General features: G+C 35.9%; 1 protein-coding gene and 1 non-coding gene across 2 annotated transcripts; both read right to left on the minus strand.

Moving 5' to 3' along the window:
- Positions 1-5,540: 5,540 nt before the first annotated feature.
- On the minus strand, positions 5,541-7,155 carry LOC101294081. The gene is made up of 4 exons (XR_184778.1): positions 6,916-7,155; positions 6,568-6,825; positions 6,364-6,444; positions 5,541-5,587 (listed from the first exon to the last, which is right to left on the minus strand). It is a non-coding gene; the product is annotated as an uncharacterized LOC101294081 (transcript).
- A 5,341-nt stretch (positions 7,156-12,496) lies between these two features.
- Positions 12,497-13,964, minus strand: LOC101294270 (gibberellin 2-beta-dioxygenase 1-like). The gene is made up of 3 exons (XM_004300620.1): positions 13,453-13,964; positions 12,990-13,344; positions 12,497-12,783 (listed from the first exon to the last, which is right to left on the minus strand). Exons 1-3 carry the CDS (start codon positions 13,857-13,859, stop codon positions 12,532-12,534), a joined length of 1,014 nt encoding a protein of 337 aa, XP_004300668.1. The 5' UTR covers positions 13,860-13,964; the 3' UTR covers positions 12,497-12,531.
- Between the last annotated feature and the right edge of the window lie 6,433 nt (positions 13,965-20,397).

The following is a 20,397-nucleotide window of genomic DNA, read 5'->3' on the forward strand; positions in this document are numbered from 1 at the left end:
GAGAAAAAGGGTGTAGAAAATATAGGTTTCGTGAATGTGTGCTCTAGAGATTTTGTGTGAACAAATATTCAGATCATAGTATAGTCCTGTGTGGCAAGAGACCTTCGTGGCTCCATTGAAGACCTTCGTGGCTTCAAGTCCTTCGTGGCGTTTCAAGACCTTCATGGCTTCAACGACTTCCGTGGCGTTATCATCCTTCGTGGCAACAAAGACCTTCGTGGCTTTGTATTACACTTGACCGTGTTCTTCAAGTGTGAAGTAATTTTACTTTTGAGAATATATTATTTTTGATCATATGTTGTCAAGGAATTGTAATATTCTATTCAATAGTAAAGTAAAGTTCTTTGATATATTCCGCTGTTTATCTCATAATCGTTCTATCTAGTATTTTCACAAGTACGTATAAAATATAATTTAGAAGCTGCACTGTATATTGATCCTCAACGCTATCGATTTCTAAATTTAAGAAAGGTCTGGAACTTTCTGTCAGTCCTCTATATATCAAGGTCTAGAACTTTCTGGTGTTTCTGCTGGCAACTGCTATATATGTATCAAGAAAACTTGCTGAATTTTACGACTTACTAGAAGTTCCACATGGGCTTGTCGACATTAGGGTGCCTGCCGATGATGAACTACTCCATGTCGTCACTTAATTTTCTATTTCTTGGCCGATTAATCATATATTATGGATAGTGCGTCAATTCAATTATGTATGGAACTATATAAGCACTTAAGCAGGCATAAAGATTTGACAGAATCTACATAACGTTTGTTATTGGTGGCAAGTAGATCGATCGAAAGGGTGATCTGGATGAAAGAAACTATATATTACTGATGAATTATTATTCAAGAAAATATTGAATAAGCAACCGAATAGATTTTGGGAATTGATTGATCGCAGAAGTGTCAACCTGAATCTCTTAATGGTGTAATTTTTACACTTACAATGTGAAAAAGAAAATGATCTACATTTCGACACAATTATATAGTTCATTATTGTTATGTAGAGTCTGTTGCAATTGGATTTAGAGTCTTTTGGATTCATTCTTACAAAACATTTCCCTCAACAAACTTACAGAGCCTGAAGATCTAGTGGCCTACGGATACACTCACCGGTCCTATGAATTTCGACGTTGGCTGAAGCTCTCACACTCAACTGCAATCGTGAAGGTTGAAGATTCCATATGCATGTATGGGAAGACAAAATAAACATGTAATGAATGTAAAAGCCAAACCGCATTTGATCGAATAATTTGGTGTGCATTGGAGTCGCTCCTGTACAAAGCTAGCTAGGACAAGAATCATAAGTATGCATCTTTCCACCGAAGTGGTAGCTGCAAAGTGAAGCCCTACAAAGTTTCCAAATCTCCAAAGCATATGGGAGAAGAGAATGACAGAACAAAAGCATAATGTGAGAATGTTTGCTACGTGCCCAGACTCAAGAACAAGCAGACAAGGTGGTCCTCTTTGATCATTTTGCTGCCGACTGGGCTGAACGTACTGGAATTGTAAACATCGATCGCAGACTAGAATATATGGGAATTTTATTTAGGGTTTCGTTCTGTTGAAAACGATATGTCATTCATCTGATTATTCTTGTGCTCAATTTCCCGGTCGTTCTTTCCGTGGTCGGCGGCGGCTGAAGGCGATCACTCTGGTTTGGATTATTCTCTGTGATGCCGAGGTCTGAAGGCTACGGCTACAAGGTGTGTGGGCGGATGATAGTAACTCGTTCCCAAAACAATAGGGTCTAGAACTTTCTAACAAGTACTTTTACAGAATGGATCAATGAAGAAGACTTACTAAATTTCTAGGGCCACTAGCAAGATATCAAACTAGAAAGCTTGGGAGTTGGCATAACCATCAGATTTCAGCGTATTCAATTTCAAATCAGCTGCCATGGTTGGACAAAACCTCTTATATATGATAGTTTAACACTTTAACTTTCCGGTTTCAATGATAAATTATCAAAGTTTAGATAAACTAATTAATTACGTGGACACATCAATCTTGTATCATTTTTTTTTTTTTTAAGAATCAATTTTGTATGCTCAGTACCTTTTGATCTATGAGTATAGTCTCTCATAGTATTCTTTTTAGTAAGTTTGTAGGAGATTGTGAGTTCGACTCACGCAGTTGTAATATTTGAGTTATTTACCTGATTAAAAAAAAAATCTTGTATCCATGATTAATATACTCGTATGATGGATCTATTTAATTACCACCTTTAAAAAAAAAAATTGGATCAAACTCAAAATCGATTTTAGAACAGACACTCGGGGGAAACAGGATACACTTTTGGAATGGAACCAGATAGAATAGACCTATGGATATCGCAGATGAACCTATCAAACCGCACAAGTTGAAGATTGAAGATTCTATATACTTCGGTCCAGATGGCATGTAATGAACGTAGAGACTAAAAGCAATTCGATCGATCAAATAATTGGGCAGAAGATTGGACTCTCACTCACTCATTCACTGCACATTTGGCAAACAACTAGTAGTGCTCTAGCTATCTCTACTTTCCGCCGAAACGTAACGTCTGGAAACGCCAACGTTCCCGAATGCATGTAAATGATGTAATTGAGAGCAGAATAGAGACGGATCGGAGACACAGATAAATATAGAGAATTTCAATTATGGTTTTCTTCCAACAAAGATACGTTACGTGTCGCTCTTCTGTTGACTCATTCGTGTCCAGCAGGATAGGTAAAGCCTTTTCTTTTATTTTTGCCTCTTTTATGTTTGGTGACATCATTCGCTGCCTCATGACACATAAAGACATAATCGACTGCCAACATAACTACAAAATTGAAAGCAGATATTATAGTTTGTTTCGTCGTATTGTATCTGATGCTCTATCAAGCTAGCTTTAATCCAAGAGCCCATTCGACTGCGTTAACAGTTAACAGAAGCTAGTTCATCCGCAAGAAAATTTCAATCCCAAGAAAAGAGTGAAAAAAAAAAAAAAGGTGATCGAAAGAACCCTAATCAAACTATGATCCGAGTCAAAGTTTAATAAGGAAAAAGATGCGTGATTACTAGTGCTTTGTGATCGGTTTAGTTGCTTTATTTGTAAGTTTTGAATGGATAGTATTTAGCACATATTTATCCAACAGGAAAACGTCAAATACGTATGGGCAACTAACATCTTTTTCTTAAGCAGAAAAATCCTTCTGTACCTGATAAGAGAGATCGAGCCACACTTTCGACAGTGGGAAGGTAATTAGCTTGTCCAGCTAACTTTCCTAATGACGAAATGTTACGGGTAGCTCTCATTGAACAAATGATGCAAATGTGACCAACCAGGAAGAAGGATTATTCCCTGAAAGCGTACGCAAATTAAAACAATCCTCTACTCTAATTGGCTGTGAAGTTTAAACTCCAAACGCATAGAGCCATAGACAAAACAGATCCAAACTAGTTAATTTCTTCTCAAATCTCAATCAAACTCAGATTCATAGTTCTCTTTCTGACCAGCCAACTAAGTAGAGAAGTAGCCAATAAGAGCGCATACGTCAGTTAATAAAAAGTTTGTGAAACCCCTGCCTAATTGATATAACACCATGATATATTAAACAACATTCGTCGGCGCTTTCAACACTCAGAACCTAGAGCTAGCTGATGAGCATATGCATGAATGTAGCTATTACTCAACAGCAGGAAAACATTTTCATATTGTCCAAGTTAATTAGTTCAAGCTATTATTCAATGACAGATTATTATTATTATTATTATTATTATTATTATATATATACACACACATGATGACTACTCAGCGTGCACGCTAATTAATTTGATCCTAATGATCGACATGCAGTTTATTTGACTACCATGCATGAAGCATGTGGAATTAAAGATCTTATGAACTTAGAAATCTAAAAGAAAATTAAGCAAACATAATAAGATTTAGGAACTGATGAGTGGTCTTGAAGCTGCCCAGCATTGCGGCAGCTGGAAATGTATACGTGCTAAAATATAACCCGCGTCTCAGTCAAAATCTTAAGAACTTGGACGTTAATTATAAGAAAAATCCAGGGATCTACGACCAAACAAAAACAAGGGTCTAGCCCCCATGGTAACATAAACAGAAAAAGCTTTAGGAACTGGGTGGCCTAGAAGCTGCCCGAAGCTGGAAATGTATACGAGCTTATTCTGTAAACTTATGTAGAGCTCAGCGTCTCAGTCAACTATGATATGCATCATATATAACGATGAGTAAGAAATCATGATGATAGAGCTAGCACTGGAAAAACATGAAGTATGGGATTGACACACGTACATGGCTCACTCAGCTGTATCTTTGTGGCTGGGCATGATATTACCAGCTGTAATCATTCAACAAGATAGAGTTCGGGAATTGTTGGCATGGTGTACTTAAATAAGTTTCCTCCCCAGGAACTGCGACTGAAAATTATGAATTCAACCACATATCTCTATGTTCCGAACACTTTCTGATGAGTTTTCTCATATCCATGAAGCATCAAGCATCGAATTATATACTGATAGAATGCAGAACTTAATTTAATTTCTTGTATCCTATTTGGTCAGATCAATAATGAAGAACTTGAGACTATATATAGAACTAATTACTAGCTAGCACAGATATAAATAGACACACACACACATAAATATTAAAATATATAACTATAAAAGGACTCAGCAGAATCTGTATAACGCTTCCGATTGATTGGAGGTATATTGACTAGTTGGCGATCCAAGAGCAACCAACTAAACTATTGATCGAATTATTGATCAAGTTTCTGTTCAGTAGGTAACCCAACAAAATCCTTTTGGGAAATTCTATCGAATATATAGCAAGAATATCATAGATATGCTCATCGATCATGGCTCTCGCACCCAAAAAGATCAAAATAATTGGATACGAGATCATGTGGAGAAGGGACGCTGCAAGTTTAATTAGGGGGTAGTTCTTTTCCAATAAATGCTACGTGTTACAAATCTGTTTCAATGCAGAAGTTTCTTTATTCTATACTAGAAATGTTACCCGCGCGCTGCTGCGGCATTTTTAGTTCTGAAAGGCGCTGTTTTTTTTGTCTTTCTTTGTTTAGAAATGGCTGAAATGCTACATCAATTTCACTTGAAATAAATAGTAAAACTTTATTGTCAATTTTACAATGGCAATGCACTGATTGAGGTTTGTATTTAAACTTTTGATAAAGGTCTATAATAGCAACTATGATCATAAAATATAGGCCATGACAATGATAGCATAATGGGCATATAAGATAGCATGAAATATACAGAAAATGTTTGCATCTTGTATACGTGATAGATATAGATCACCATGACTGTATTAAAAGCAGTTGCAACCCCCCTCTGATGGATACCCATTGATCTACAACCTATCTTCTGTACACCTAAACCTAAACCTATCTTCTGTACCAAAATATTAGTCAATGCCAACTAATACATGATAGCAGCAAAGGTTATAAACCTGGACGTTCACAATCGATCATACTTGCACAAAATGGTAGGCCAGACTTGGTTGGTTGCCTGCAAAAGAACAGGAGCAATACCATTTACTCCTGCTTTGACTTCAGCTTACTTTTACTTCCTTTACCTTTGTTGATTGAACAATAAAATCCAAAGAGGGAAAAATTAGAGGATGTTAAATAGACAGTTCAAGGTGAAAGTGTTTAATCTAATGTAAGAAAGAAGATATAACAAAGAAAGGAGCAGGTAGTTCTATGAAAGAATAAGTTTTTTTTAAGTAATACCAATGAAAGATTTGTTTTCTATATACAGAAAGAGTGCATTTAGCAAAGAATCTTTTGCACTTAAGTTTGTTATATAGTGAAAATGTGCATTTAGCCAAGTCTTCATTTGCACATAAACAGAATATGCACTTTGTAAACTACACTTGTCATTTCATACTTTCAAACTAAGCATTGCCTAAGAAAGCTATGTGAAAAACTGAGATACACATATATGTATCTTTCAAGAAAATTAAAAAGGGAGATCATGTGTGTGTGTGTATATATATCTATACAAAAAATGTCTCTCTGCCTCTCTATTCCCATAAAAATGTCTATATGTCTCTCTATCCCTAAACTAATACTGTTATATCAAGAATACTTCCATACTCAAGTATTTAGACTTGGCAAACACAAACTGAAGATATATTGTATAAACATTCTTGATAGACCACTTAAATTTGAAACTTAAGAAGAACAACCTATGGTAAAGGTAGAGGAGCCTATGACATTGTTAAAGTTTCCTCAGAAATGTATTATGCATGCTGTGGCTAGCTAGGCTCTGTAAAAATTAAAAACTAAAACTATCAGCACCCTACTTCAACATTGGTTCAAATATCACGTCTTATGCTTTTCTTATTACCTGTCTTATGACGTATCATCTAGAGACCCAAATCTTCAAACCTCAACTGCAAGCGAAGAAAATCGAATCCAAAACCCCTAGCTGAAAAGAAAAGGAGACAGACCTTGAACAAAAACACAAATTATTCGAATGATATAATCAAGATTCAAACTAAAAAAAAAACCAAGAAGAAAACTTTGAACAACGAATTTGTCAAAGATATACCAATTTGCAGGCACAAATAGATACTGCAACCAACTTGAATCACTTCAAGATCCCACAATCCAGTGTCTACAAAAGACCCAATCAGTCTGAGACCGAGGTAAACCAATTCAGATCAAGAGATGTGAGGAGCGGAAAGGAAGAGTTGTACTGACTTCGTCAAACAGTTACGGTAGCGTAGAAGTAGAAGAGCACAGCTAGATGATAACCTTCACTTCCTGTGCTCTCTTTTTCTCTCTCAGATGAAGAGCCAGAAGAGTCCTGCGAAACCAAAAAAAACAAAAAAAACTTTTATACTTAGGGCGACCCAGAGAAAGGAGACGGTGATGGCACCGGTAGAATAGGCATCACCTCCGCCAGAGGAGACCCCACAATTGGCGAAGATGGTGATGACGACATGCTCCTTCATGTTGAAGGGACCGGGGTTCAAGTTGAACTTAAAGCCCAACAAATTGAAGTCCTTGTTTGGCAGAGTTTTGGCCATGAACTTTCCGATTGGCAAGACAGCGATTTGCATGAGAATGGCGGGGCGACGAAGGGAGACCTTTTCTGAGTTTGTATCGGACAGAGCAAGAGAAAACATGAAAGATCGAGAAGAATGGTGAGGCACAAAAAAAAAACTTTATACCCATGCCCAAAACCCTGAGGGCACATGCAGGCCCAAACCCAACACCCAAAAAAAAAAAAAAATCCAGGGAAGCAATCAAAGGACTGTTCCGAAGAACAGTAACTCTCTGCTGACGTCATCTCAACAAATATTTATATGGTAAATGTGCAGCTATATATAGAACTTTCCAGAGCAATAATTCCCCCGCCTTATCTGAAATCTTTCAGTTCCAGAGATAATTTGGAAATCCATGATTTCTGACCTGCGGATACGATCATGCAGTGCTCTCCTATATTTCTGCTGGTTCAACAAAATCTAAATGCATGCTTGGAGAGTTATTTATTGGAACTACAAACTTACCCAGTTCCATCGATCATGTAAATTCTATTTTGGTCTTGTTCAATTGAGAATATGCGTAAGCAGAATTCCAACCAGTCAACCACAGCAACGCGGCATGGAGGTCTGCCTGAAAGGAATATTGGGGCTAGAAAACAAGCAAAGCTTCTTTAGCAAAGAAAAATTATATATTGCGGCAAGATCTGGTATTATATTGCAGGTTCTCTGTGAGACATATTTCTGATCACAAATATCTAAAGGAATTGCCTGTTGTTGAGAATTTCTTGGAACTATTCCATACAACTTTTGATAGATATTCTAAAGATGAATGCCAATCATACTTGATAAAAATAAGAGCTAGTTTGATCTTGTCTCAGAAATATACTTTCGTTGATCAGCTTCTGACTCACTAGCTATCTGACTTATGATCATCAGTCAAATACTTAATCTACCTACATTTTCACAATGTACTTGGGATTCAAAGAAAGAAAGAAAATAATAAGTTGTCACATGATATCCAACCTACGATGTATTACATTGAAGTCTATAAACAGGCCACTAGTATATCATCTACATACTAACTATTGAATACCAAGATGTCTCCCAAGTTATACCAATGAGAATAACATGTCCATCAACTTATTAGACTACTCTTCATGTTAAAGACTACTCTTCATGTTAAGAAGAAGGGTGTTGCTATTAACACATCCTATTTTACTATTCTCACACCTTATCTATATACTTATGTTATGATAAAAAATAAAAATCTCCCTCAAAAACCTAATAAATCAAAATTGCTTACTCAAGACAAAAGGTACAGCTGCGAATGTGTTCATTATATACTTGTCATTATTGGCTAGCTCCGGGCGAAATGCCGAATGTTTAAGTGAGAAGAATTCAAAATCTCGCGGTTTCAGCTAGCTACTTTAACACATATGTTTGCACCTAAATTTAGCAAATCGTGGAAATTTCCAAATCGGTTTGTTAGTCCACGATTAGAGAGAAATGAGTTTGGTCATTCGGCCGAGAGTGGTATTTCTGAGGTATTTTGGCTTTTGGCCGAGTGAGTTGAGGCACTCGATCATTTGACCGAAAATATAAAGAATGAAGTTTTGCGGCCGAAATGAGAGAAAGACGTTGGACCATATGACCGGGATAAGAGGCCTAAATTCAAATTATCTTAAGTTATTATATGACCCAGAGTCAAAATATTTTATGGTGTGTTTCGGTCACTCGGCCGAAAATGAAGGTCTATAAGGTGGCATGGCCGAAGCGAAGGTGTTCACTCGACATTGCACTAAGAATATGTTGTTCGGCCAATACGACCAAGATTAAGGTGTCGCTCAAGCAAGGTAGTGGTTTTATGTCGGTTGAAATAAATATCAATCCATGTGGATGATTAATGGAGTAATGTGCACAGCATACCAAATCCAATAACTAGGAGAAGTTAGCCGAGCCCATACGACGATCTCGGCCATGAATTCATTTAGGAAAGAAAATCTCAACAAGGAAGAACTTCAATCAGATCAATGTTTTCAAACAAGACGCATCACAGACATCAGTCAAATCAAGACATTCATGTGTGATTCGACCCAAGAAAGGAAATAGGATATCCAAGAGATTTCATGACATAGAGAGTGCATGCATACTAGCTAGGTTTTCTGACTTGTATACATAGAACCTTATAACTCATTTGTAAAGGGTCCTGCACCACTCAAACAAATCAATACACAAATTTTACACACAAACTTATCTCTCTATTGCTTAGGTACTTTACCTTTCCTTTTAACTTCAAACCCAAATTTATTTCTTTGCTTTCTTTGTTTTATTTTCGATTCAATTTCTTTACGTTCCTGCACTTTAATTATCTTGTTCTTTACATTCTTGCATTTTAATTCTCTTGTTCTTTATATTACATGCATTTTATTAATCGCACTTAGGAGTAGTTGTAACATAGAAATTTCGTCCATTGATCTCTTTCGGCCAGTCCGGATTAGGTCAATGCGATTCGCTGTTCACACACACATCACATCACAACGCTACAACAACCAAATTCACTTCATCTTCGTGTTCATCGTGATTTGCGAGTATCTCCACCCGATAGATCTCTCGCCTGTCACCCAAACATTTGCATTCACCCAGGAAGTAAACGTTTTCGAAGATCCCGGCGACGCTTAGCCGAAAGTCATTGCAACATGGACATTAGAACCTAACGGCCGAGATGGTTCCTTCCTCAGCCTACAATCATTTGAAGAAGTCAGATCAGGCATACTACATCAATCAAAACCTCGTTTGGCCGTTTCGGCCGCGAGTTGGCACGCCCGCACAAACATAAGGACATTTGTAGCCAAGGATCTCGGCCTCGTTTCGGCCTAGACGATTTTTGAGCAAGCAACATCTTTTCAAGAGTTCTAAATTGATGCCCATCAAGATAATTCCAAAGAAAAGAACAGTGCAAATTTCTGAGTTTTGCAAGGAATTGGAACGTCAAGTTTGAGAAGGTATGGTGGTGTTGCAGTTTGCGGTTTATATTAAGGCCAGATGGTTAGGCCCATACAAAAGAAACAATGACCAATGGGTCAGAACTCAGAAGTACTACAAAGCCGACATTGTCTGGGCTCCCACAACATCTTGCACAAGTATGGGCTCGGATCCATCTTAAACTTTTGGTCTTCATTTTTTGTTTTTTTGGTTGTTGTTGTTGGCAGTGCAAGTCATGATCTTGTGAATGCTCGCCCTCGCTGTTTGTTGCAGTTTTCCATCGGATTGTAGATGATACAATGTACCACCATATGAATTCTACAACTTTGGTATAATCTTGGTGAGGGATGCCGAGCTACAAATTTTCATACACCCGATACTATAAAAGTAACTTCTCTTTAAGAGAGATTCACACAAATAATAAGTGAACTATATCTCATTCGATACTTGGTCACTGACTTTTTAACGGTATAACTTTGACTCATATCTAATAAGGCAATTCACTTTAGTCATTATCAATGTTGTTTTTTTTATTTTTTTTTTTATCAATTCACTTTTTAACTGCACACCATACGTTCATGTAAGGATAGTGAGTTTAATTTATCTGAATATAAGATCGGTTTCCTTGTTTAATTAGCAACTTCCTAACCTCTACGCTTTATGCATTTAGAATAAAGAATTGAGAATCAACTGGAAGTTGATTTGATAATATACAGCGCTAGTAACTCCATCCTCATGAGTGATCCCTCCATCCATTGGGATATTTGATATCATGATTTTAACATCAATTATTATTAGGACCAACGTGAGAAATATAACTAGAAACAAAATAGCTTTCTCAACATGTCTGTATTTGTTGATGCCTTATAGTGAGATTGAGCCATGCAGGGTCAGCGTCACTCTAAAGTTGCTTTACAATACAAATACAGCTAGCACTGAGAGACTCATCAAGGTTCATTTCCAGATCGCATTTTATGTCTCTGTTCATTTCGCGCAGTGAGTGTTTCCGTAGTTCCAACGTGCAAGTCATTTTTTCGACCCATGATACGTCTTTGTTCTTGTAGGATGGGCCTGAGGTTGAACATTCTGGAACGGGCCCTCTTTCAGTTTCAATTATTAGTGATGGTGATCAATGATATCACAAGGCTTGAGAATAACACGTACTAGCAACAAATGTCTAGGCTCCATCTATAAAATAGATGAGCAAAGAACTATAGATCGTCAAAAAACTCAAAATGTTTTACTAATACCATAACAAATATAGTTAGTAATTAATTTGCAGCACACTGATCAAGAGAAAACGTGTGTATTTGTATGATTCAGACAACACCTATAAAACGAGATTCGGTACCGATTTGAATCTTGTTCATATCACCTTTTACGTTTTCTTTCATATAGTTATAAATAACTCATCATTGTTTGTCTCAAATGTGTTTTATGATATGCTTCTAATTTTCTTTTTATAGATTTTTACAAGAGATAAACCGAAAGCAGCATAACACTAAACGGGGATATCACTGTTCAATGATCGATGTTGGAATTCAGGGAGTGATAAGATGCATCAAATTTTAATGACTAGAGAAAAAGTAGGGATGTGAAATCCACACTCCTCAAATTGTAATCCACACTCTCACTTTTTATGTTTAGTCATTATTTGCATAAAAAGACAAAAATTAAGTCATTAAAGACAAAATTTAAGTTATAAAAAATAGAAAGTAAGAGTGTAGCTAGATTACAAGTTGGAGAATATGGATTTCACTTCCTAAAAATTATCAAAGACATACAATAGTGTGATGATTGAAATTCATAAAATATGAATAACCCCCTGTTACGCATTCATATTAGTTTACGTATGTTGACTTTTTACATACAATATGATATTTGATAAACATGAATATTAGTTATCTAAGGAAAAAAGTCAAAATAAAGTCTGGTCCATGTCCTCAACATCAACATCTCTCAAAATTGAGAAATGGGATCAATAAATGATGAGTGTTGTGTACTTGTTGCTTATCAAAACCAGAACTACTAGACCAATACCTAATTGTCCGTGAATTACTTAAATTGTTTGTACCTGACGACCCATGATTTGTAATTGAGCTTCATTGTTAGACAGAAGAAGAAGAAAGAGAGCGAGGTGATGGAGTAAGACAATAACTTGTACCAAATAAGTTAGAGAGAAAAGAGCACAATGATTCTTTTTACATCATTGAAAGCATTATCATTGACAGTTGTAGATGAAGATGATGTTGATGAACAAATATCCCTGTGGGGACAAATCGATGATCAGCAATCCACCTCTTTTCTCTAATAGATTTTCCACTCACTTCACACTTCAAACCTTAACGATATTTCCTTGAAAAGAAAATACAAATACCATAATTTCTACAAGAGGGTAAAGCCCTAGTTCCATGCAGGTTACATGACGGAGGAACTTATTTGATAATCTTAACTTATATTCCTGAGTACTATCAAGAACCCAGAGTTCAAGTTCAAGTAGGAATTTTCTTTTTCTTTTTCTTTTTTATAGATTTGGTTTTATTTTAAGAGGCCTCAATTCTCTCAAAGTGTCCAAGCCTATTGTCAGCCAATCTTGAGTGGTAGCAAACAGTTTTGTACTCGAACCATGTGAACTCTTTGTACATGCTCTGTTCCTCTTCTTTCATGATAGATGGCAATGGAGCTATTTTTCCAGTCAAGGGTGATCCCCCAAAGAAGATCATCGAAACCCTTGATTTTGACCCATTTGCTAAAACCCTGTGCCTCACACTTTGAAACCTCCCGTTTGTCAAAACCTGCAAACCCAATAATTTAAACCCCGTTAGATGGATAATAGTCGGTGCTGGCTAGCTAGCTAAAGAATATTGCAAAAAAGAACAAATTAAACCCAGTTTACATTTGAAACTGTTCCTTATCCATGGCAACAGGGAACTGATAGAGAAAGTAAGAGTCTTCTTCTCTACAGGAAAGTTAGAATCTTACTGGAACAGAGTAATAGTACCTTTAGAGAATCACCAACATTAATGAAGAAGGAGTACTGGTCTGGAGGCACTGAAATCCAAGTGCCATCTCCCAAAATTTGGAGGCCAGAGGTGTTGTTGGATCTTAGTATGGAAATGATTTGAGGGTCTGTGTGCTCTCCAAATCCAACCACATTTCTGTCACTGTGTTCACTCAAACCTTGAAGCTCTGGGCATGGTGGGTAGTGATTGAGCCTGAATAAAGAGTCACTCTGTTCATCCAACAAGAACTTGCTGAACACATTCCCTGGCCCAATATTCAATCCTTCTGCCATCAGTTCAAGAATCTCACAAGCCATAGTCCTCACAGCTTGAATATAATCATTCAGAGCAGAACTGCAATTTAAAACAGAGCATAAATCAAAACTTGTTAAAACAATGAAGAGGAAGAAGAAAGAAGGCCAGGACAATTATTGAATTGACGAACTTGAAGTACTAACATACCGAAACTCATCTGGGTTTGTTCCATAGACTAATTTGAATCTGTCAGAATTGGCTTCTATGTTGGCTTTAAGTAGAAGGTACTCAACCCAGCCCACATCACCATTTCTCCCAATATGCTTGCTGCCATATCCAAATGGATCAGCACGACCTGCTTTTTCTTTCTCAGAATCTGGCAAGGAAAAGAATTTGATGGCCTCAGATTCCAATCTGTTAATGAAATCCATAGGAACACCATGGTTGATGACTTTGAAGAATCCAAACTCCTCACAAGCCTTCACAATGAGTTGCTTGGAGTCTGGTTTGGACAGGTCTATGACAGGGATTCCAGAGGAGGATGACTTGGAGAGTTTGAGGTTTCTGCTATAACTAGAGCAGCATTCAGTAGCTGGTTTAGACAAAAGCACCATGTTTGAGGAAAAGATGGGAATGAGTTGTAGAGATAAATATTGAATGTGAAGGAAGTTGATATGGCTTGAGACTAGTATAGACTAGAGAGAGGCACTTGGGAATTTGAGGCCAGTGTGTTTGTGGCTTGGCTATTTATAGGAGGAAGAGAGAGGGAATGGCCTTGGAATGTTCATTTAATAACCACCTCTAGAAGAAATTGTATATTAAAACTAGGGGGAATTTCTTTTTCTCCTTCTTAAATAATGAAGAATCTATATTATATATTTTCTTCTAGTCAAATTTCTGATATTATATGACATTGGACTTTTAGTGTTCCTTAATATGAGTTTATAATTATATATGAGTTCACTGTTATTTTACTCCCTAACCCAATCTGAATGGTGACTGTGACCAACACGCCAGTTAAATGAGAGCAGTCCAGTCATGACCTGCCTAAAGATGTAGTGATGTAGTGAGGTACTGAGTAATGAGTATTAGTCCCACTCAAATGGACCTCAATGTTTTGTTCTTTTTGTTTTTATCACGTAAACAATTTTAAGATTATAACTTCGTAAGTTAAACTTATAACTTTTTATTTATAAAAAAAAGACTGATAGACCAAATGGTATCAGATTTTTTCTTTTTCTTTTTAGGAAGTAAAAATTTCATTAATGAAGAACGAGGTTTTATGAACAAAATAAAGATATTTTCCCACTAATTTTGAGTGGCATATTAGGTAAAACGCCTAAGACAGTTAATCGGATATAACACTTAATACAATTAATTTGTTAATTATAACTTTAGAGTTTAATATATATGATTTATATATATGGGTAGTGAAATCCACACACCCATTTTCTATTTTTAATAACTTAAATTTTGTCTTTAGTGACTTAAATTTTGTCTTCATATGAGAATGATTACTAAAAATAGAAAATTGGTGTGTGAATCAATTTAGGGTGTATGGATTTCACATCCCATATATATATAATTGATCTCTTATACTTCAGTAAAATTGTCCATTCAGTAAACAAGACTAGACCATACAAGTAAGAGTAATTTAACAAATAATACTACATATATTATAATACATATACCATGCATTACTATAAGCACATCTATTGTTGTGCGAAAGATATCGAAACTCTATGACCGCCGCCGCAAGCACAACACAACGCCCCCGTTAGCCTAATCCATGGTGTCCAAAACTTCCAACAAAGAATAATATTGATAAATTCAGCAACTCGATCCATCACTCTTATAGAGATATGAACATCAACCAGCATAAACAAACCTTCCATGGCTAACAAGTGGTCGAGTTGGTAAGTGACTAGATGGTGAACCCTCATACCCAGGTTCAAATTCCGCCAACGTTGATTAAAGTTTTAACCCTATATATTCATGGTGGGCATGAGGAGGAAGCAAATTAGTCTTTGGACCTAAGAACATCTTCAACAGCTCTTGTACTAATTCTCTATAATAAAAGAGTAAATCACAAAATCTCTAAAAGAAAATGAGCTCAACTCCAATAGCTCTTTTATTCTATTATGCAAATTAAATGATATCTGTATAATTTAATGAATCTATATAAATATGATATGTTTATTCAAATCAAACCCTAAATTCATGTTAAATGTTTTAATTTTATGATGTTTTGTTCTTTTTTTAGGAAAGAGAATGAATTCTAAAAGGCAGGCAATAAAGTTTACAAGATCGAAGATACAAATTTTTAAGAATTCTATAGATTTAGAGGATATGTTTTTCTCTTTTCCCACTTTTTGTATTATAGAAATTTTAAATACACACCTCTAATCTCTTAAAACACACTTCTATTATTTTATGTTTCTATTGGTAAGTTAAATGACCAAAACAAATATCTATTATTTAAAAAAAAAAAAAATACACGCTAGAAGTATTCTTTTCAACATCTTCTATCATAAAATCGTCAAAAGCACATCTACTCCCTAACCCCAACTTTTCTCCACAATTCATTTGGGTTGTCTTTTTTCTTTCTTCTTTTTTTTTTATTTTTTTATTTGTATCAGCTTTAGTTTGATCTTGCAGATCATATTGTCAAGTACTGTATTTTTATCATGACATGTTTTATCAGATAACTAGCTATCTATGTTTAATAGCTATTGTACTTCTACAGTTCTACTAGCTTGTGAATTTTGAAAACTTGTATTGGTGATTTGGAGTTGGGATATAACAATAATAATTTGATTATAAATTGAACGATGATAACCAAAAATTTCTAACAAAGTTAGACGAAATAATATGTAAAAAGAGGTACCAAATAGTAAATATATATTAATTATATTAAATAATAGAATATTTCATAAATTACAGTTTGGGATGTGTATTAAGTATAATACTGAAATAAAAAACTTAATAGGTGGTGTATTAAGTAAGGGATGTGTATTAAGATATTAGGGGTGTGTATTTAAAATTTCTCTTATTTGTATTATAGAGGATCTTTTACATAAGCTGTTGGAGCCAAAAAATGATGTTTTTTCTCCAAAATATAGATTATTCTCATTTTATACGAGTTGTTGGAGATGCTCTAAAAAGTATTTGAAGATATTGTGTTGATCCATATTTTTTTTACAAAAAAATAAATAAATAACGAAACAATTTTATTTTATTTTTATAATTCTAACCCTTTGTGGTAAACCTCCGGTTGTAGTTGCTTTGAACTCTGGTTCTTCAACCGTTTTAGTTGCTGAAGCGTTTGCTCTTTGGAACAACCTCATTTGTGTAAGTGATAGAGGCTTAACCAAGATTGAAGTAGAATGAGACTCCAAACTTGTTATCGACGCAGTTAATGGAGTGCTTGCACCACCATGGAGGTAGCTCAAAATCATCTAAGATATCAGAGCGTTAATGATATCTTTTGAGTTTGTTAGCTTCAAACATGTAATCAGAGAAGCAAACTTTGCTGTTGATGTTGTTGTAAATTTAGGTCATAGGTTAAGTAGTTATGCTTTCTGGGAGGATTGTGTTTCCCCTAAAGCTTCTCTTGCTCTGCTCTTTGATGTTGTCTAACATTGGATGCCTTGACGAGTTCTCTCCGACAGATCTAGTGATAGTCCTGGGTCACGTTTGGGTGGTGATGGTGGCGTCTCCATACCCCTTGCTCCTGATTAATCTGCTCATGTGGATGAAGCTTGTTGATGCTATGATGTTCTGGGTTTATGTATCTGACTCCATCAGTGAGTCTTGGTTTTTGTTTTTGTATTTTAGTTCTGTTGAATAAAAATATCCTGCCTTTGCCAAAAAAAAAAACATTGGATGCCTTGACGGCACTTCCTCTAATTGATTTAGTTTTGAAACCATATATAGTTGAACATGGTACGTATTCACACCAAACCATCTCTTTCCTCCTCGCTACCGAGAAAGTGGTCGCCGCCTCTTCCACTATCGAGCAAATGCATGTGTTTGATAAGAAGAGGAAGTAGAACCAAGAAAGAATCAAGTAGTTTATGAAAGCTAATTAAGATAGTCATTGGTGAAGAGGACAACGGTTTAAGGAGGCCGAAGGTTTAATTCTGTAGAAGGGATTTATTATACTTCAATCTAATTATTCAGCTCTTGATTTTTTTTTTTTTTTTTTTTTTGTATTAGGTTTTATTCAGCTCTTGATCAAGACGCTCCAGTTGAGGACCATTTATGTATGAAAACATACTCCCCCTGAGCTCTCAAGGTATCATCTCTCATCTCGTCAGTAGCTTCAACATCTATTTTATTCATTCACTATATATTCAGTCATGAATCTTTATGTGTCAAACTCTAACTTCGACATCTTGAATTAATACTATAGAGAATGTCGAGGATTTGAGTTGCACACAAAGTTAGAACCTGAAACTCCTCAACGTTGTTGAACATCTATAAATCGTAATTGTATCAAATTATACAACTGAAACTGAACATTTTTCTTGGAGTCAGTTTCAAAAATAAATCGATCAACCGAAGTCAAAAAACAAAAGAACTAAATAATTAGTCGATCATTGAAGAAATTTTGGAGTTTGGTATCAACGTTCATGGATATGGTCCGATGACTCTACCAGTAGGTAAAGTGGATTGGATATTTGGATTGAATAGGATGGCTTCGAAAACGGTTATGATGGAATCAAGTACTCAAAGATGCACATTCTAGGACTATTCTCTTTTATCCTTTCAAATTATTACATCATATTATCCTAAATTACCTTTTTTTTTGTCTCTCTTTAGGTGTGCGATGAATTAGTCGTAGTGTCCCAAACATAGTATAATCGACGTCACTAAGGCTAGGCACAGTATACAGGACATTTTATATTTGACATTAACTAATCAGTTATACTATAAACACAAAAATTTTCTTTCTAAATGATCCATATTTTGGTAGAAGATAAACCTATGGTGAGAATTGTGCTAGGATCCAGAGCTCTCTTTGTGTCTACATTGTCCTGTTTTAAGACCAATTGCACCCAAAATAGGACCCGAAATAGGAATAAAAGATGTATTATTTGTAATGATCTTTGCCGATAAGACGTATTTTTGTCTCTTGTCAGAAACTGGTCATTTTTAACTAGATAAGCAACACTTAATTTTTTTTTTTTTTTAAGTATAAGAAAAATCTATTGATCATAAATTAAAACGACCAAAACGGTCAACATAAACAACACTTCATTGAAGATAACCATGTATGAAAAAAGAAAACTATAATTTTCGGTCGATGGAATGTTACATCAATTCCACGTTGTTGATCATAATGATGAAGTAAAAGGGTGATCAAGTTTTCAACTTATGATTGATTTCGATGGAGGAGCAAAGCATGATTGCCACAAACCACATATGAACGTGCATCTCATAACATGAGGAAGTTTGATGTGAAATGACAGAGCCGCGACTTCTATCTACTTTGAAGGGATAAGACTAACCGAATGAGTAAATCGGGTAAGAGAAAATGATCAACATGCACATCGGTGAAGATAAAGATTGACGAATTTAGGAGGGTAGAAGCTCGTGATAAACATTTGAACGTACTCATCCACACTCTGAGTAGCTAGGTACTACAGCGATGATCATCTATGATGTGACTTATTTAGAAACAGAATAATCTTGTGAAGTTAGCTTTCCATTCATAACTTGATGGTATCTTTGTTTTTCAAAAAGAAACAAATCAAGAGGCACTAGCGGATAAGTCATCCAATACTTCTTGGTGATGGTTAGCCACATTTTCCTTCTCACAAAAATGGTTACCCACGTTGTTACTATCACTTCTTCTTTTCTTTTTTTGTTAACTAAGATTTACTTCATTAGATCAGCAACCGATAAATTTTTAATCGTTTGGTCTAGCTTTACCTACAAATAATCGGATCTCTGTTCTAACTTTTAAGTACTTACAAATAAGATAACCGGTAAGAAAATCTAGAATCCTATTCTAAGTAAAGTAAACTCATCAGAAGCTGATTTTGAGCTCGCTATTATAAACAAAGAACTCTGTGTCTTTTAGGGTTAAATCATCTTCTAATAACCCCCCATTAGTCAAAAACGCATTTGTTGTACCAAAATAAAGTCATTTTATAGCAAACAAATAGAAGCACATCTTCATTCAAAAGCACATCCGCATTTGTGGTACCCTAGACGTTTGCCGCTCCAATCATCGTCGTCACCAAGTTTCCCAACGGTCACCCTCTCCAGCACCTCATCCTGAAATGCCGGTGCGGCAACCATCTGTAATAGCAGCCGAAATTGGAAAAAGAACACGTAAGGTCGTCTGTAGTTAGACTTGATCCAACGTTTATATCCTAGAAAACGAGCAACTAATTCACCGTCAATACGAAACGTCAACACACCTTCGCCTACATTTACAATCTAGCAATCCATCTACCAACCAACACCTTACCGTTGTCACAGAGGCCCAAATCTTCTTGAGAACGCAAATAAGACCTAACCCCTAGCTAGACGCCTCTTCTCCAACAAAATCCCCTCATATCCACAAGATAACAACCGCAGGGCGACACACTCGAGCCAAATGACCGTCGAAACCGGTGAGGATCACGAAACTCTGCCCTACTTGACGAACCCCATTTCTTAACGACATTGTCACTCTCACTTGTAGATTGGTAAATTAAAAATGTGGTTATTCAAACCAGCAAGAATCGACGAAACACTACTCTCCAAAAAATATGGTTATACAACTGTAGTTGTTAATTTCAAAGACGAAGGAATACTGAAACAAAATAAATGGCTAAACGAGATGACACTAGATAGTATTGAGTATTTCCCTTATATTTACATCTAATCTAACAGTGAATGACTATCGTACTTCATAATCATCTACATAGGACTGTAGAATGATTTTATTAATTCAGAAAGTCATGGCCCTAATGAAGAAACAAGAGAATCCAATTAGCTCCCAACGAAATGGAAGAACAAAATCCTAGTACGTATGATTACATCTTACATCTCACATGATTTAGAATGGTCCCACAACCCAAGTCCAATGACAGGTGGTCGCCCCAGAGAGAGAGAGAGAGAGAGAGAGAGAGAGAGAGAGAGAGAGAGACGACCGTA

The sequence above is a fragment of the Fragaria vesca genome, linkage group LG5 (assembly GCF_000184155.1).
Source record: "Fragaria vesca subsp. vesca linkage group LG5, FraVesHawaii_1.0, whole genome shotgun sequence".
Lineage (NCBI taxonomy): Eukaryota > Viridiplantae > Streptophyta > Magnoliopsida > Rosales > Rosaceae > Fragaria > Fragaria vesca.

Coding starts and splice junctions, on each gene's coding strand:
- LOC101294270 (XM_004300620.1), bottom strand. CDS start 13,859: ATGGTGCTTTTGTCTAAACCAGCTACTGAATGCTGCTCTAGTTATAGC. Junction 13,345..13,452: donor ACAAACCCAGATGAGTTTCG/GTATGTTAGTAC, acceptor TTTAAATTGCAG/TTCTGCTCTGAATGATTATA. Junction 12,784..12,989: donor ATGTTGGTGATTCTCTAAAG/GTACTATTACTC, acceptor TTGGGTTTGCAG/GTTTTGACAAACGGGAGGTT.